General features: G+C 46.1%; 1 protein-coding gene across 4 annotated transcripts in view; it reads left to right on the forward strand.

Annotated features, from left to right (window-relative positions):
- The window catches only part of cacna1fb (calcium channel, voltage-dependent, L type, alpha 1F subunit), a 45,620-nt gene that overhangs the window by 3,970 nt on the left and 25,243 nt on the right, over positions 1-16,407 (forward strand). For all 4 annotated transcript variants that reach the window (XM_077003650.1, XM_077003651.1, XM_077003652.1 and 1 more), the window contains exons 6-19: positions 5,939-6,078; positions 7,384-7,526; positions 8,198-8,350; positions 9,149-9,345; positions 9,527-9,630; positions 9,815-9,966; positions 10,542-10,616; positions 10,900-10,981; positions 11,257-11,283; positions 11,775-11,935; positions 12,574-12,799; positions 12,940-13,147; positions 13,469-13,589; positions 13,815-13,890. In XM_077003650.1, the coding sequence (XP_076859765.1) occupies positions 5,939-6,078; positions 7,384-7,526; positions 8,198-8,350; positions 9,149-9,345; positions 9,527-9,630; positions 9,815-9,966; positions 10,542-10,616; positions 10,900-10,981; positions 11,257-11,283; positions 11,775-11,935; positions 12,574-12,799; positions 12,940-13,147; positions 13,469-13,589; positions 13,815-13,890 (1,865 nt within the window). The remainder of the gene's footprint in view (positions 1-5,938; positions 6,079-7,383; positions 7,527-8,197; positions 8,351-9,148; positions 9,346-9,526; positions 9,631-9,814; positions 9,967-10,541; positions 10,617-10,899; positions 10,982-11,256; positions 11,284-11,774; positions 11,936-12,573; positions 12,800-12,939; positions 13,148-13,468; positions 13,590-13,814; positions 13,891-16,407) is intronic.

Here is a 16,407-nt window from a genome sequence, read left to right on the forward strand (position 1 = left end):
AAAGCTTGTGTGGAAGACCTGGGCATGAAGTGATATTGGAAACAGGAGGTAATGGGTTTAGACAGTGTGATTTTGTCCTCACATGGATCTGCACAGTTGTGGGTTCCTAATCAAAGTGCCTATTTTATGCTTTATAAATGTACTGAAAATAAATCTTAGAATTTATATATCAAGTATATTCAATAACATATCCTCCCACTTCCTACACGTAAGCACTGTAACAACACTCTACTGCAGTTAGCTCCTGGTTCAAGGCCTGAGGAAAAAATATATCATGGGAGAGAGAGAGAGAGAGAGAGAGAGAGAGCTGCCAGTACTTAATCAGTCATGTTGTCATGTTGGGAGATTGCCAAGGACAACACAGTGACTGACTTCCTTACTGAGTCCTTTGGGAGGTGTGTTCCACATCTCAGGTGTCACCTGTTGGAGATGAACTCATCTTTATTTTGCTTGTCTTTCTGTGTTTCATAAGACATGCATGCGAATGTGTGCACGTGTGTGTGGTGTGTGTGTGTGTGTGTGTGTGTGTGTGTGTGTGTGTGTGTGTGTGTGTGTGAGGTTTTCATGTAACATTTGATACAGACTGTACTACCCACTCTTATGCCCATAAGTGAAAGTTAATACCAAATTGAGTGTTTGGGGTTCATTCATTGGTGATGCAGCGTGCAGTACAGTCAGCTGGTATTCACAGGGGGTGTGGCCAGAGTGTTTGGGGTTCATTCATTGGTGATGCAGCGTGCAGTACAGTCAGTTGGTATTCACAGGGGGTGTGGCCAGAGTGTTTGGGGTTCATTCATTGGTGATGCAGCGTGCAGTACAGTCAGCTGGTATTCACAGGGGGTGTGGCCAGAGTGTTTGGGGTTCATTCATTGGTGATGCAGCGTGCAGTACAGTCAGTTGGTATTCACAGGGGGTGTGGCCAGAGTGTTTGGGGTTCATTCATTGGTGATGCAGCGTGCAGTACAGTCAGCTGGTATTCACAGGGGGTGTGGCCAGAGTGTTTGGGGTTCATTCATTGGTGATGCAGCGTGCAGTACAGTCAGCTGGTACTCACAGGGGTGTGGCCAGAGTGTTTGGGGTTCATTCATTGGTGATGCAGCGTGCAGTACAGTCAGCTGGTATTCACAGGGGGTGTGGCCAGAGTGTTTGGGGTTCATTCATTGGTGATGCAGCGTGCAGTACAGTCAGTTGGTATTCACAGGGGGTGTGGCCAGAGTGTTTGGGGTTCATTCATTGGTGATGCAGCGTGCAGTACAGTCAGCTGGTATTCACAGGGGGTGTGGCCAGAGTGTTTGGGGTTCATTCATTGGTGATGCAGCGTGCAGTACAGTCAGTTGGTATTCACAGGGGGTGTGGCCAGAGTGTTTGGGGTTCATTCATTGGTGATGCAGCGTGCAGTACAGTCAGCTGGTATTCACAGGGGGTGTGGCCAGAGTGTTTGGGGTTCATTCATTGGTGATGCAGCGTGCAGTACAGTCAGCTGGTACTCACAGGGGTGTGGCCAGAGTGTTTGGGGTTCATTCATTGGTGATGCAGCGTGCAGTACAGTCAGCTGGTATTCACAGGGGGTGTGGCCAGAGTGTTTGGGGTTCATTCATTGGTGATGCAGCATGCAGTACAGTCAGCTGGTACTCACAGGGGTGTGGCCAGAGTGTTTGGGGTTCATTCATTGGTGATGCAGCGTTTGGCATTTTGTAGTGTACCAAAAATTATTTGTTTTTGATCTTAATGGTAAATGAATTACAGAACATCTGTGGTTTTACTTGACCACCATGTGAAAACTCAGCAGCACATGCCTTTCTGGAGGTTGTTACTTTGAAATACACACACACACACACACACACACACACACACACACACACACGCAAGCACGCACGCACACACACACACATATATGCTTGGGAGAGGCTGAAGCTTTAGGGCTGCAAGCAATTCAGAGAAGTGAGTCACATGACATAATCAGACCAAATCAGCACAGTTTAGTTCCAACCCCTGCAGCACTCTTAAATTGATGGGTTTCCATAAACCTCCATCACCATTTGACAGCAATGACCACAGCCCGTGGGTATTTGTGGACACTGTTTGTGCAGTTAAGGAATGGCTTTCTAGCCAGTGATTTAGCCAATGGTTAAATTCTGTCGCAAGGCAAGACTGCAAACACAAAGTCTTTCCACTGTCTTTTCTCATATAGAGACTAACATCTCCCAGAGTGCTTTAATCATCAGTGATTTGATCCAATAAAGTTATTTTAATTATCCCCCCCCCCCCCTTCCCGCCCCCAAATACCCTCACTTTGCTATGGTACATTTATGGGCTATTAGATTCAGTGAACATCACTGGTTGTCATGGTTCCTGTCTCTATGGCTGCAGTGGGATTTTTTTCTGGTGGTCAGTCTTAAAGGAACACACACTATCCCATCAGAGGATTAGTGAGCCTGCATCAGCTGAATGAAACAGGGCTCTCCTGAGAGGCTTCTGTGAAGGACACGAGAGAGCAGAACTTGCAATGCTCCATATCCTCAAAGATGCGAGAGTGCTGAACCCGCGATGCTCCATATCCTCAATCCTGACACGGACAAGTCACCAAGCAGAATCCACAGATTACTGTAAACGAGGCCCCAGGACGTCGTTGCTCAGTGGGGATTAGACTAAATGTATATCCTCCATAGAATTAACTCATTCAGAGGATAATTCCCATCCAGAATATAACTCCAGCCCCTACAACATTTGAGGAGAGCTCTCCAGCATGATGTGAAATGTATGCAGACGTAGCATGGCTTCCGTAAGTTAACAGAGGGACAACAGACCCAGCCTGGAAATGGAGGAAGTCATGCAAACCAAGGGGCCATAGCCAGCGGAATGAGATTACCTTGGTTGTTATTGTCTCAGTATGTTATCGGTAATGAACTGGCTCAAGTTGTGGAGATTTATGTGGTTAACTGCAACTATAGTGGCTCCAGTTGTTTTTAAAACAAAACTTTTAGTTATACCAGATTGCAGGAGGATGGTCTTTGTTTAGGGGGCTTGAGTCAGACAGGTTTGCCAAGTTGAGTGCCTTGCCATCATGCACAGTGGCAGTGATTGTGCATAGAGAATCTTTCCAGTATTAGGTCTATGTCTATGTCTAGGACGAGGTCTAGGTCTAGATCTAGGTCAACAGTCAACACCCTATTTAGGGATACATGCTTGGACGTCAGTGAGGTTTTCACTATTAAACTATTCTGTGTTTAATAGATTATCACAGATGTGATAGTGAGGCTAATGGCAGAAATGCCCTTGACGAGCAAATGACATGGGCACCCTCCCTCCCCTGCCCTCCCTCCCCGGGTCCTCCGTCCCCGGGTCCTTCGTCCCCAGGCCCTGTGTCACATGGTGGAGAAGCCAATATACAACACCACACAAGCAGTAAACACTCACAGCAAGAGACACAATACTGTAATCACTTCCGCCTTTTCTGAACTTTTTTTGTGAGTGGACATATGCTTTAGTAGCAAGGAGCCTGTTGCCGAGGGTGATCACACATCCATCAATAGACACATCCAGCAGTAAAGCCACTGTGCGTGGATTTAGTACGTAAAGATGGGAGCTGAAGAGAATACTGTAAAATGTGAAGGTCACGTTTGCTCTACGAGCGCTCGAGCTGTTGTCACCAAAATCAGTGTGCAGTTGTAGATATCCATGAATGAAAATGAATTAAACACACAAATATTATAAAGTAAATATTTTTTGAGTGTCCTGGTGTTTTCTCATGTGGTCTGCCTGGGAGAGAATGTCATTATGGAGAGAGAGAGAGAGAGAGAGAGAGAGAGAGAGAGAGAGAGAGAGAGAGAGAGAGAGAGAGAGAGAGAGAAAGAGAGAGAGAGAGAGAGAGTGGGAGAGAGAGAGAGACAGACAGACAAAGTGAGAGAGAGAGACAGGAAAGAGACAGAGACAAAGAGAGACAGGAGAGAGACAAAGAGAGACAGGAGAGAGAGACAGGAGAGAGAGACAAAGAGAGACAGGAGAGAGAGACAGAGAGAGAGAGACAGAGAGAAGCATGGGGATTGTGACTAGCTGTTCACTCAGCTGCTCTAAATGCTCTTGGTCCTGATAAGCAGCTTATTCTGCTCTCCTCTCTCCCGTCTCCCTCCCCCACCACTCCATCATCATCCTCCTGCCTCTGTCTCTCTCTCTTTCTCTCTCATACACACTTCACTTCTGATTGGATGCTTAAAGCCATATTCCAGAGTCCAGGTGCAGAGGGGAAGGTTTGCAGTTAATGAGTGAATATGTGTGTGCGTGCGCGTGTGTGCGCGCGCATGTTTTTTGTGTAGCTCTAATTCAAACTGAGTCAGTTCGTCTCCATTATTTCTGTTTAATACCCTGTGTTTCCATGGTAGAACTTTATGTTATCACCACACAAATTATGGCACACTCGCAGCACTCAACATATGGCCTACGACATTCCCACATAGCTGATGTCTTCTGCCCAGCACAGATGAAATATGTAGGAGCTAATGAAGGCTTCTTCAGGAATAGGTCTGGCCTGCACTGCTCTGTGGGCTATTCGTGAAACCCTGTGCAAATATGTAGCCTGTGTGATTGCTTGATTGAATGATTGAATTTTTAAACTTGCATTGCTGTTAATATTTAATTGATGTTAAAATATTTAAACTCATATTTTAAAATATTTAATCAATATTTAAATATTTAAACTTGGTTTTGAATATCGAACTAATATTTAATTATTTAAACAACGCCTCTGTTCTGACAGCCAATAATTGCAGGATGGCAGCGTTTTTCAGTTTTTTTCATTTTCATTAGTACAGCTCACCTCAAGAAAGTTTTTCAAAGAAGTTTCTCCAGTGCAGTTCTGAGGTGAGCTAATACACAGCTGCAGCTGATGGGGAAGATCATGGGGTTAGATCATGTTCATTTAAATTAACAAAAATTAAATAAATTTAAATTTGTTACAAGAAGAGACTAAAAGCAAAAGAGAAAAAGCAAGAATGAATGAATGATGATAGATTAGTAATGTCTTGAATTGCTCACAACTTCCCTATTTATTATTATATATTTTAAAGTCCAGTAGTCCCGTTCAAGACTGGCCTTCCCCCTTCTCTTTCTCTCTCTCTCTCTCTCTCTCTCTCTCTCTCTCTCTCTCTCTCTCTCTCTCTCTGGGCCTGGTTATGCATGCTTACACACACACACACACACACACACACACACATACACACACACATACACACACACACACACACACACACACACACACACACACACACACACACACAAGCTTTTGCAAATAACAGGTAAATATATCAATCAATCAATCAATCAAATTTTATTTATATAGCGCTTTTTACAACAGTTGTTGTCACAAAGCAGCTTTACAAGTGCCGAGTCCTAGCCCCCAGCGAGCAAGCCAAAGGCGACAGTGGCAAGGAAAAACTCCCTAGTTTTTTGCATGAGGAAGAAACCTTGAGAGGAACCAAGACTCAGGGGGGGAACCCATCCTCCTCTGGCCGACACCGGTCACCATATATTATACAATATATTTCTGTCCCAGGTGCCAGCATTTGTTCAGGTACACACGCACGCACACACACATATTCAGCATTTAGGCAGATGTGTGAAACATTCACAAACATGCAATCACAGACACAGAAACTCTCACAGACACTCACAGGCATGCAAACACAGACACAGAAACACTCACAGACACTCACAGACATACAAACACAGACAAAAACACTCACAGACATGCAAATATAGACACAGAATCACTCACAAACACAAATACGTACAGACACAGAAACCTTACAGCTACGTTTCTGCTCGCATTCAAATATATCCTTTTACCACACATCCTTTTCATCACACTTTATTGTCAATGCAATGGTATGGGTCTATGCTGCAGGCTGCATCTCTGACCCGCCTCCATCACACCTGTCCACAGGAGCAGGTGGAGTACATCTTCCTGGTCATCTTCACCATAGAGACCTTCCTGAAGATCCTGGCCTACGGTCTGGTCATGCACCCCAGCTCTTACATCCGCAATGGCTGGAACCTGCTCGACTTCGTCATCGTCATAGTGGGGTACAAACACACTCCCTCACTGGCCGGGCAAACCTGGCCCACTACCCAATTGGTTTATGGCCTACCCATGTTCAGTTCAGTTCAGCACCCGTGTACCTGCCTCCTGCTTTCTTCCAGGTCCTCTTTCTCTCTCCACCCCTCCTCCACATCCCTCTGCTTTCACTCTTTCTCTCTCTCTCTTTATATATATTACACAGTACTCTTGTCAATTGCAAAAAGTGATGTTTCCAATACAACCCACCCCACTACCGTTGTTGTCACAAAGCAGCTTTACAAGTGTCTGAGTCCAAACCCCCAGTGAGCAAGCCAAGGGCGACAGTGGCAAGGAAAAACTCCCTAAGAGCACGAGGAAGAAACCCTGAGAGGAAATAAGACTCGGGGGAGGGTGGGGACCCATCCTCCTCTGGCCAAAATGGTTACCATGACAACAAATACCTCACCTTTTAGAGTATACCCTAATATAATGCTAGTTATATAATTCCAATGTCATTTCAATTTGAATTTCATATCAGTGCTAATCAAATATAGACTTGGGCAAAAAAATTTACTTTCTTGCCTGAAAATCTCTGTGTTGTAGTAAAATCTGTATAGTTTTTCACACAGATTTGCCATTTCACATGCAAGGTCAGGAAGGAAGTGGTCATGCATGAAATTGATCACATAATTCTTTGTTGATGCCTTACTGGTTTAAAGGGTTGCTACCCTTTATCAATCCTCGTGTCAGAGAGAGAGAAATAAATATTACTCATTCCCTCTCTTTTTTTCTCCTCTTCTGTCTCCAGTTTTCTCTTAATCGAACACACACACACTACTCTTCCCTCGGTTTGTGTGTGTATGCGCATGGGTGTGTGTGTGAGGTTACTGTTGGTACCGGCGCCATGCTGGCATGTCTGCACTCTTCTTGAGGAGTCCTGCACTCCGCCAGCGTAGAGAGCAACACGCAGGGTTGAAACAGACGGGGCTGACAGCTATTAGTGCGCCTGTCTCTCCTGCTCACGAGGTCACGCAAACCCCGTGCGCTGCCTCACCGTCGACACCGGCGCCCCCCTGTGGTGGGTCTGGAGGTGGCCGCTCTGTGAAGCCCAAAAGGGTCCAGATGCCAGACTTCTCCTTCATCCACATGTACCCTCAAGGTTCACTCATGCTGTCGTGTGTTTTGGGTTTATATACCAAACCCCCAATGGAACGGCTTGATTGTGTGTGATTATGTAACACCTGTGTGTGTGTGTGTGTGTGTGTGTGTGTGTGTGTGTGTGTCTGTGTGTCTGTGTGTGCGTTTGTGGGGTCTGCGTGCATGTGTTGTAGGTTGTTCAGTGTGGTTCTGGAGACTGCCACCTATAGGCCTGGAGGATCTCATCACACGGCGGGGAAGCCCGGAGGTCTGGACGTCAAAGCTCTTAGGGCCTTCCGAGTGCTGCGACCCCTCCGGCTCGTCTCAGGAGTGCCCAGTGAGCCTGTGTGTGTGTGTGTGTGTGTGTGTGTGTGTGTGTGTGTGTGTGTGTGTGTGTGTGTGTGCGTGCGTGTTTGTTGTCACATTTCTCTCTGTATCTGTACATGTGTTGGCTTCGACTGTGTTCATGAACGCAACATAAACATAAAGCAACTGTATTTTCTCTATGAACACACTTTAAATCAGCACACACTCAGGGTCCAAATGAACCGCAACAATTTCCCCAGACCTCTCAGCCTTTCACTGCTTCCACAACAGCGTCTACTGTGCCACCGGGGCTTTGAACTAATAACATACAAAGGAAAAAAGACTATTTGACCTTGGTGGTGCTGGCGTATGACTCATGGCAACGGCACTTTGCCTTTTCCATCCCATTCAGTTGCTTCAGCTGAGCAGTGGGACAACGTCTGGGCCATGATCCGTCCACCCTCCGGAGGCATTTAGTTGCTTCGTAAGAGGCTGAGTCATCACGGGGGCTCCAGGCACTGCTCTTTATGCAGTACGCTGACAGATCACAGTATTCAGGACAAATAACTCTTGAATATTATGGTCACAGCTAAATTGTCTATGATAAAACAATGCATTTTTTTGAGGTCTCGGGTTAGACTAAATATCCTGCTGACGTGTGTGCGTGTTTGTGTTTTCCCATCTCTCCATCTCTCTACGCAGGTCTGCAGATTGTCCTGAACTCCATAATGAAGGCCATGGTTCCTCTGCTGCATATATCTCTGCTGGTGCTCTTCGTCATCATCATCTATGCTATCATCGGCTTGGAGCTCTTCATTGGTCGCATGCATAAGACGTGCTACTTCGGCGGCACAGGTCACTAGCCACGTTCACACGTGCAGACTCACACGTGCCTGCATGCGCTCTTGGCTCTCTCTCTAACCTCCTACGGGCCCTGGTGGGGTGGAGGCTATCTGCAGGCCTCCAGGCAGCTGGGCCCGTCTCTCACGTGGATCCCATCTCCATGTCTGCCTCTATGTTACAGCACCAGCTGTTAATTTTATTGATGGTTGGCCTCGATTTCTTTACCCTTGTGCATTCCAGGTGAGGGCTTGCTGTGTAACGTTGAAAACAGGTTTTCGAAAGGGGGTGGCCAATCTGTCTCCAACGTCTTTGGAGTATTTTGTTCTCCGCTGGTTGCTGGTGTATTTGCTGCCAAAGTTATTTGTTGCTAATGGTTTTGGGCCAGTAAATACAGAAACTCCTAAAGGAAGTGTTGATGAACATCTGGATTCTCCTCATGCTTGTGGCAGTGGTTCTCCAAGCCTCCGTCACACGCCAGTCAGCATCCACTCCACCTTCCCTATGTACAATGCTGCCAAGGTGAAGCTCTCAGCTTCTTCTGGTGCTTGGCATTCTAGGGTGATGGGGTTTGTTTGACAGCAATATTGATCTTAAACTCTTGACGCAGACACATACATATGCTTACAGCTTTACAAACACAGCGGCACTTTATAGATGTCTTGATATAAACAATCATTCAAGGTCTAATCTAATAATGTGACTTTCAGTACAAGGTACTGACTGGCCTCTATTAAGTAACAGACCTTTTCTGTGCTGTTAGTTCACAGAAGATGCATGTGTGCATGTAATAACCCCCCCTCTCTCTCCCAGATGAGTTTGCTGATGTCGACCCCGTGCCTTGTGCGTTTGCTGGTCATGGTCGTCAGTGCGTCCTCAACGGCTCAGAGTGCCGGGGGAGGTGGGCGGGGCCAAATGGCGGCATCACCAACTTTGACAACTTCTTCTTTGCCATGCTGACTGTGTTCCAGTGCATCACCATGGAAGGCTGGACCGACGTGCTGTACTGGGTCAGCAGCCGCCTCCTTCAGTACTTCAGTACCTGCCTCAGATTACATGGTTAAGGAGAATGGCTCTTTGGACAGTCTAGTTCTTATTGGTTATTGGTCAGAGAAGTCGATAGTCCCGGAATCAGTTTGTTTGTCTGTATGTGTGTGTGTGTGTGTGTGTGTGTGTGTGTTCCTTGGATAGATGAATGATGCCATAGGTTTTGAGCTGCCCTGGGTGTATTTTGTAAGTCTGGTCATCTTTGGATCCTTCTTTGTCCTCAACCTTGTGTTGGGTGTACTGAGTGGGTAAGTGGAGCAGACCTCCGTATGTGTGTGAGAGTGTTGTCTGCGTGTGTGTGTGTGTGTATAAGCATGCATGACCAGGCCCAGAGTGGCTCATGTGTGTCAGATGTGTTGTTATTCTTCTTATTGTGCCAAATAAGATACAACGGAGTGTGCCTAAGAGTGAATGTTGTGTGATCACATGTAGTGAATTCTCTAAAGAGCGAGAGAAGGCCAAAGCCCGCGGAGACTTCCAGAAGCTTCGGGAGAAGCAGCAGCTGGAGCAGGACCTTTGTGGTTACATGGACTGGATCACACAGGCCGAGGACATCGATGAGTTTGACGAGGACGGAAACAGACGTGAGTGCTGTAGCTGTCCGAGACCCAGCCCTGTCCTCATGGCTCCTCACCTCTCTCTGTCCCCTCCCCTCTCTGTGTCCCCTCTCCTCCCCTCCCCTCTCTCTGTCCCCTCCCCTCTCTGTGTCCCCTCTCCTCCCCTCCCCTCTCTGTGTCCCCTCTCCTCCCCTCCCCTCTCTCTGTCCCCTCCCCTCTCTGTGTCCCCTCTCCTCCCCTCCCCTCTCTCTGTCCCCTCCCCTCTCTGTGTCCCCTCTCCTCCCCTCCCCTCTCTGTGTCCCCTCTCCTCCCCTCCCCTCTCTGTGTCCCCTCTCTGTGTCCCCTCTCCTCCCCTCCCCTCTCTCTGTCCCCTCTCTCTGTCCCCTCCCCTCTCTGTGTTTTCTATACTGACTGGACTCCACACTAGCTGGATCTTTAGCACGTTTTCAAATTAGAAAATGGTAGCAACCGTGTCTGTGAGAATTCCCGTGTACAACACCGTCGTCAGCTCAGTTACAGACAGCCTTGGACATGAGGACACTCTTTTAGCAGGAGTTCTTCCATCTTCTCAGTAACACTGGTCTCCTGCTCTGCCCTTTCAGGTGTGACCCTGGGCGAACTCTCAGACAAAAAGCGGGGGAAGTTCAGCTGGTTCAGTCACTCAAATGAAACACACGGTACAGCCATTCGGAGGCAGCCATGTCTGCAGCTCCGCCTACCAGACAAATATAGCACTGCTTGGTTTTTGTTACGTCTAATCGCACAAAATCATATCTAGGCCTCGCCCTCTATTTGATTTGCAGTAGATGGATGACCTGTTTCAGACGGATTGTTTTTTTCCCCTCAAAAATGTGCCAGTGTGTAGCTCACATTGGAAATTCTTTCCCTCTCTGTCTGTCTTTCTCACCATGTCTCTGTTTCACCATGTCTCTTTTAATCTGTCTCCTTCTCTCTCTGTAGCCAGTCTTCCAGCTAGTGAAACAGGTTCTGAAAACACAGAAAATATAGAAGAAGAGCACACAAACTGTTGTGCTGCTTGCTGGTAACACATATGTATTCAACCACATACATACAAACACACACAGGCTCAAATTAAATGCTAAGAATAGTCACATTTTTTTGTGTACATTAGATGTTTCAGGCACACATCAGTAGTGTAATATTTGTAATATTTGTTGGCTCTCATACTACACTCTCGATATTCACTTAAATTCAGTGTAGAATTATCTGAACATCACTGAAGCCTCTCTGTTGTGTGCTGGTCTCTGATCTCACTATTTCTGTTTTATTTGTCACGTTCTCTCTCATTGTCCTTAGCGCTTGCATAATGAAAAACCCTTGCTGGTGAGTATGAGTGTAGGCTTGTCTGCACAGAGGCTGACTTATGGTAGTAGAATTGATTTGGACTATTGAAAAATAGTTCAGTGCAACGCTAACATCCTTCACCTGTGGTAGTGTCAAAGTGAATTAGAGGACACGTATGATAACGCAGGGATGACAACCATAAAGTTTTTCCTGAGGGACTCGAAGTGATATGACCCCAATGTTCCTGTCACTGGATTACTGTGTGTTTCCACATGATCCGTGTTAGAACTTTCCCTGTGAACCGCTGATCCTGCACAGAGAGTCTTTAACACATGGCCTTGTGCAAATGCTGTTATGGTTCTGTTTAGTCTCTTGAACAGAAATCTGTAATGGCATCATCATGGTCTTCATTTAATATGTGTGTCTCTGTTCATTTAGTTTTAGACTGGTACAGGAAGATACAATCAGTTTTATTAAGCTGAGTGTGTGTGTGTGTGTGTGTGTGTGTGAATATATACGTGTGTACTCAGCCGCACCATGCGACGCTGGAACCGCTGCGTTCGGAGGACGTGTCGCAAAGCAGTGAAATCAGTGACGTTCTATTGGCTGGTGCTCATCCTGGTCTTTCTCAACACAGCCCTCAGCGCATCAGAGCACTACAAACAGCCGCACTGGCTCACCGATGTGCAGGGTGTGTGTGGCCATCGGGTTCATGTCCTCCTCTTTCTCCTTCCTCCTCACCCCTCCTCATCCTCACTTTCCTCTCTGCCTGTCTCCCTGTAGTTTGCTCCCTCAGGGACAAGAGTAGACTTTTCTGCAGCAGTCAAAACTCTTCGCGTGTGGAAGACGTATAGATACAGTCCAACATTCTGGACTTTAGACAGACTCTAGTTAAAAGGCCATCACTATCCATCATCTGCTGGCCATCCTGTACTGTAGTGTGGCCTCATCTCATGTGAAAGATGTATGCAGCATCTCTCTGTGTATCGTGATGAAATCTAATCCACAATTCTCAATCAGAAACAACACATTTCTTATTGTATACAATCCAAAAAGGTAGGGCTGAATATTAAATGTGAGGTTGGTTTTCTACTTATTACAGTTTGATGAAAAGGTTTTTCTTCTGACCTAAATTATGGATCTGTATTATAAATGGCTCAACTTCCTGTCCCTATGAACTGTATCTCCTCTTCAGCTTGAGGGCTGTTGGTGTGTTGAGCTTAATCACAAGAAGAGTTATTTGCTGTCACTGAACGTCATTTGTAAATAGCCATTATGGTTACCCTCTGACTCTCTCTCTATTCCCCCCCCCCCCCCCCCCCCATCTAGAAATTGCCAACAAGGTCCTTCTGTCTCTGTTCACCGTTGAGATGCTGTTGAAGATGTACAGTCTGGGCCTGCATGTGTACTTTGTGGCCTTCTTCAACCGCTTTGACTGTTTCGTGGTGTGCGGGGGCATTCTGGAGACCGTGCTGGTGGAGATGGAGATCATGCCACCTCTTGGCATATCCGTGCTGCGCTGCGTCAGGCTGCTTAGGATCTTCAAAGTAACACGGTAGGCAGGAGGGTCCTCGGAGACTGGCAGGACGGTAGAGAGAGCTGGATCTGTGATCTGAAATGACACTGAATAGCGCTTGCTGTTCATGCTTGGAACCCACATGCTCTCTTTGTCCCTCCCCCCCCCCCCCCCCACAGTCATTGGACGGCTTTGTCTAATCTGGTGGCATCACTGCTGAACTCCATGAAGTCCATCGCATCGCTGCTGCTACTGCTCTTCCTCTTCCTCATCATCTTCGCCCTGCTGGGCATGCAGCTCTTTGGTGGCAAGTTCAACTTCGATGAGACGCAGACCAAGAGAAGCACCTTCGACACCTTCCCTCAGGCACTGCTCACCTGCTTCCAGGTAATGGCAGGGCCCCCATCTGGATCATTAGGCCCAAACTATGTGGGCAACCTTGAAAAAGAACATTGTCTGGTCTGAGGACTACACCCAAATCTTTATTTCTTTGTCATTTAAATGTTTTATGCATGTTATTATAGTTGTCTCAAATACATTTTAATATTATAAGCAAATAGTACGCTAAAATTAGAAGATTTTTAATATTACATTGAAAATTCTGTACTTTTTCTATCTGAGACATTTTGAGACATTTTTCAGTGGATTTACTTGGCTGAGGCTAGCAGGTTAGCCATCAGTGTTGGCATGCGTGTCCTTTGAGCTCAGATCCTGACAGGTGAGGACTGGAACATGGTGATGTATGATGGCATCATGGCATATGGAGGCCCAGTGTTCCCTGGCATGATCGTGTGTCTGTACTTTGTCATTCTCTTCATCTGTGGTAACTGTATCCTTTCACTCACATTCAGCTGTGTTCAGACTGAACACAAGCCCTATACAACGTTCTCATATACAACTGCATGCTATTATTGGTATTACATCGGTATACCAATGTATACTGGTATACAACTAACAAAATTCTCTTCACACTCATATCTGCACTGTGCCTGTAGAATGAACCTGCCTGCATGTGTCTCTGTGTGTGTTGGGGCCTTAACCACCTGTCCCTCAGACATCCTCCTCAACGTCTTCTTGGCTATTGCAGTGGACAACTTAGCAGGAGGAGATGGAGGTGGCAAAAAGAACGGGTAAGAACCCACCAGCTCAGAAATGTGCTCAGAATCGCAAAGAGAATATGGACAGATATCCAAAGCACTTCCCTTCTGATTTACCTGTTGAATAAATGTCATTTTAAAGCATTTATTTGGCACATTTTCAGTCGTCAATCTGGGAAATGCACATGTTCCATTAAGCATTTTAAAAACAAAGGAATTTTTAAAACTTTCCTAAATAAGGCAGTGTCGTAATTAATTGGATTTTAATTTTGATTTCACAAAATGGGCCTAACAAAGTTAAATTGTTTAAGTGGATAAAAACAAAATGAAATGTATTCACCACCTTTACAATGCAATCCCTAAATAAGGTCTGGTCCAGCTAATTAACTTCAGAAGTTTATTTAACTGGTTAAGGTTCACCTGTGTGCAATCACATGATCAATCACATGCATCTGAATGAACTGGCTCTGAAAGACGCCTGAGGCCTGTAATACCATTAAGCAAGGAACATGAAGACCAAGGAGTTCTTTAAACAGCTCAGAGAAAAGCTATGGAGAAGATATGATCAGATTTTGACCATCCCATGGAGACCATCCCATTGAGCAATATTAAATCCACTATAATAAAGGAGAAAGAATATGGCACTTCTACAAATCTGACAAGAGAAGACTGCCCACTAAAACTCACTGACCAGGCAAGGAGGGCATTTGTTCAACAAAGATTCAACAAAAGTGCCAAATATACATAGATGTCAGGTTCTCTGGTCAAATGAGACTTGAGAACTCTTTTGGCTACCATGGGAAATGCAACGTGTGGCACAAACCCAACATCGTCCCCTTAGTGAATCATGGTGGGGACACCATCCTTCTGGTGGATGTATCTCAGCATCAAGTACTGGAAACCTGGTCAGGATTTGAAGGAGAGGTGAATGGCAATACATTTAATGCAGTTCCTGGTAGAGATGTTCACCTTCAAACTTAACTATGACCCTGGACATTCAGCTAAAGCCACACTGGAATTGTGGGGAACACAAATGTGTTGTAATGCCTGCACCTTCAAAGTGTTAAGCATTTAGTTAAATCAAATAGTACTACCCCCCTCCACCAAATTCATTTAAATTCCAGGTTGTTGTAATGCGGCAAAAACACCAAGAGAGGTGAACATGAGGCACTGTACATGTAACAAGAAAACTAACATCACATAGGAAGAAGACCATGAAGAGACTCGTCGTTTCCCACCTGGGACACAATGGTGGGCACAGATCTCATGCGTTTTGCTTATCAGCACCATGTTGGTGCTGATGATGTAATCAACATTCTATACCAGACCCGGTTTCAGCTGTATAAGGCTGGCAGCCCAGTGAGGGTCCTGTTCTTCTCCTTGTCCAGCACCTTCACCGCTCACTGAGAAACTCAGAGGGATGCAGACACCTCCACCATCACCTGGATCAGGGACTGACAACCAGATCCAAGTGTGTGGAGCTGCAGAGGTGCATGTGCAAGCAGGAGGTGCGCAGTGTAGGAGAGCGAAAGGCCACGGTCCTGCCACCTCTCCTGCTGACACTCTCCACCGCTGACTACAGGTGCACGTGGAGTCTTGTCACCTGCGGATATTTTCTGAGAACTCTGCTCTTGTTGGGTGCGTCAGGGACAACGAATCAGAATCAGAGAGTCAAATTCTAGAGACATGAGTAAAAAACCTTTCGTGGAGTGGTGTGGAACAGCCAGTTGAATATAACTAAAGCAAAGATGAGGATGGTGTTTAGGAAGACCGACATCTCACCATCTCCAGTTCTCATCCTGGGAGAGGAAGTGGAGAGGGTGGAAACCTGAAAGTTCACTACTGACTAGATTGAACATGCCACACCAACGCAGCTTACAGTGAAGGACAGAGCAGACTCTTTCTTGAGGACTCGCTGATCTTTTAAACGTCTATCGCAAGATGCTATAGAGATCCAGAGACTGTTGTGTCCAATGCTGTTTATGTGTTTATGTGAGTGACATGGAAGCAGATGCTAACAGACTAAACAAACTGATCAGGAAAGCTGCACATGTCATTGGGACCAATCTGGTCTCTTTGGAGTCAGTATGTCAGGAAAGAACTTGGGGGGAACCCTGCTGTGGATCAGAGGGAACCCTTCCCATCCTCTCCATGACTTTGTGGTCAGTCTTTAGTTCCAGATTGTGTCAGCCCCACTGCAATAAAGAGCACTACAGGTGGTACCTCTTCCCCACAGAGATCAGACAGCAAACTACTGTGCGGGAGGCGTCATAACGATGAATAAATAATGCAGTAATTTATTGACCAATCAATATCTCAATTGTCAGTTTTCAATCAATGCAACTATTGTGCAATAGTTTAATTATTTATTCAACTATAGTTTGACTTATTTATTTTAAGTGCTTTAGCTGCAGAGCACACATCCCCCTTGGGAAGCCCATGTGGTATGGCCCACCACACCTGTGTAACCCCACCCCTCCTGTTAGTCCTTGTTTGTAACCCCACCCCTCCTGTTAGTCCTTGTTTGTAACCCCACCCCTCCTGCAGCAA

This window comes from Brachyhypopomus gauderio, chromosome 4 (genome assembly GCF_052324685.1).
Source record: "Brachyhypopomus gauderio isolate BG-103 chromosome 4, BGAUD_0.2, whole genome shotgun sequence".
In the NCBI taxonomy this organism is placed as follows: Eukaryota; Metazoa; Chordata; class Actinopteri; order Gymnotiformes; family Hypopomidae; genus Brachyhypopomus; species Brachyhypopomus gauderio.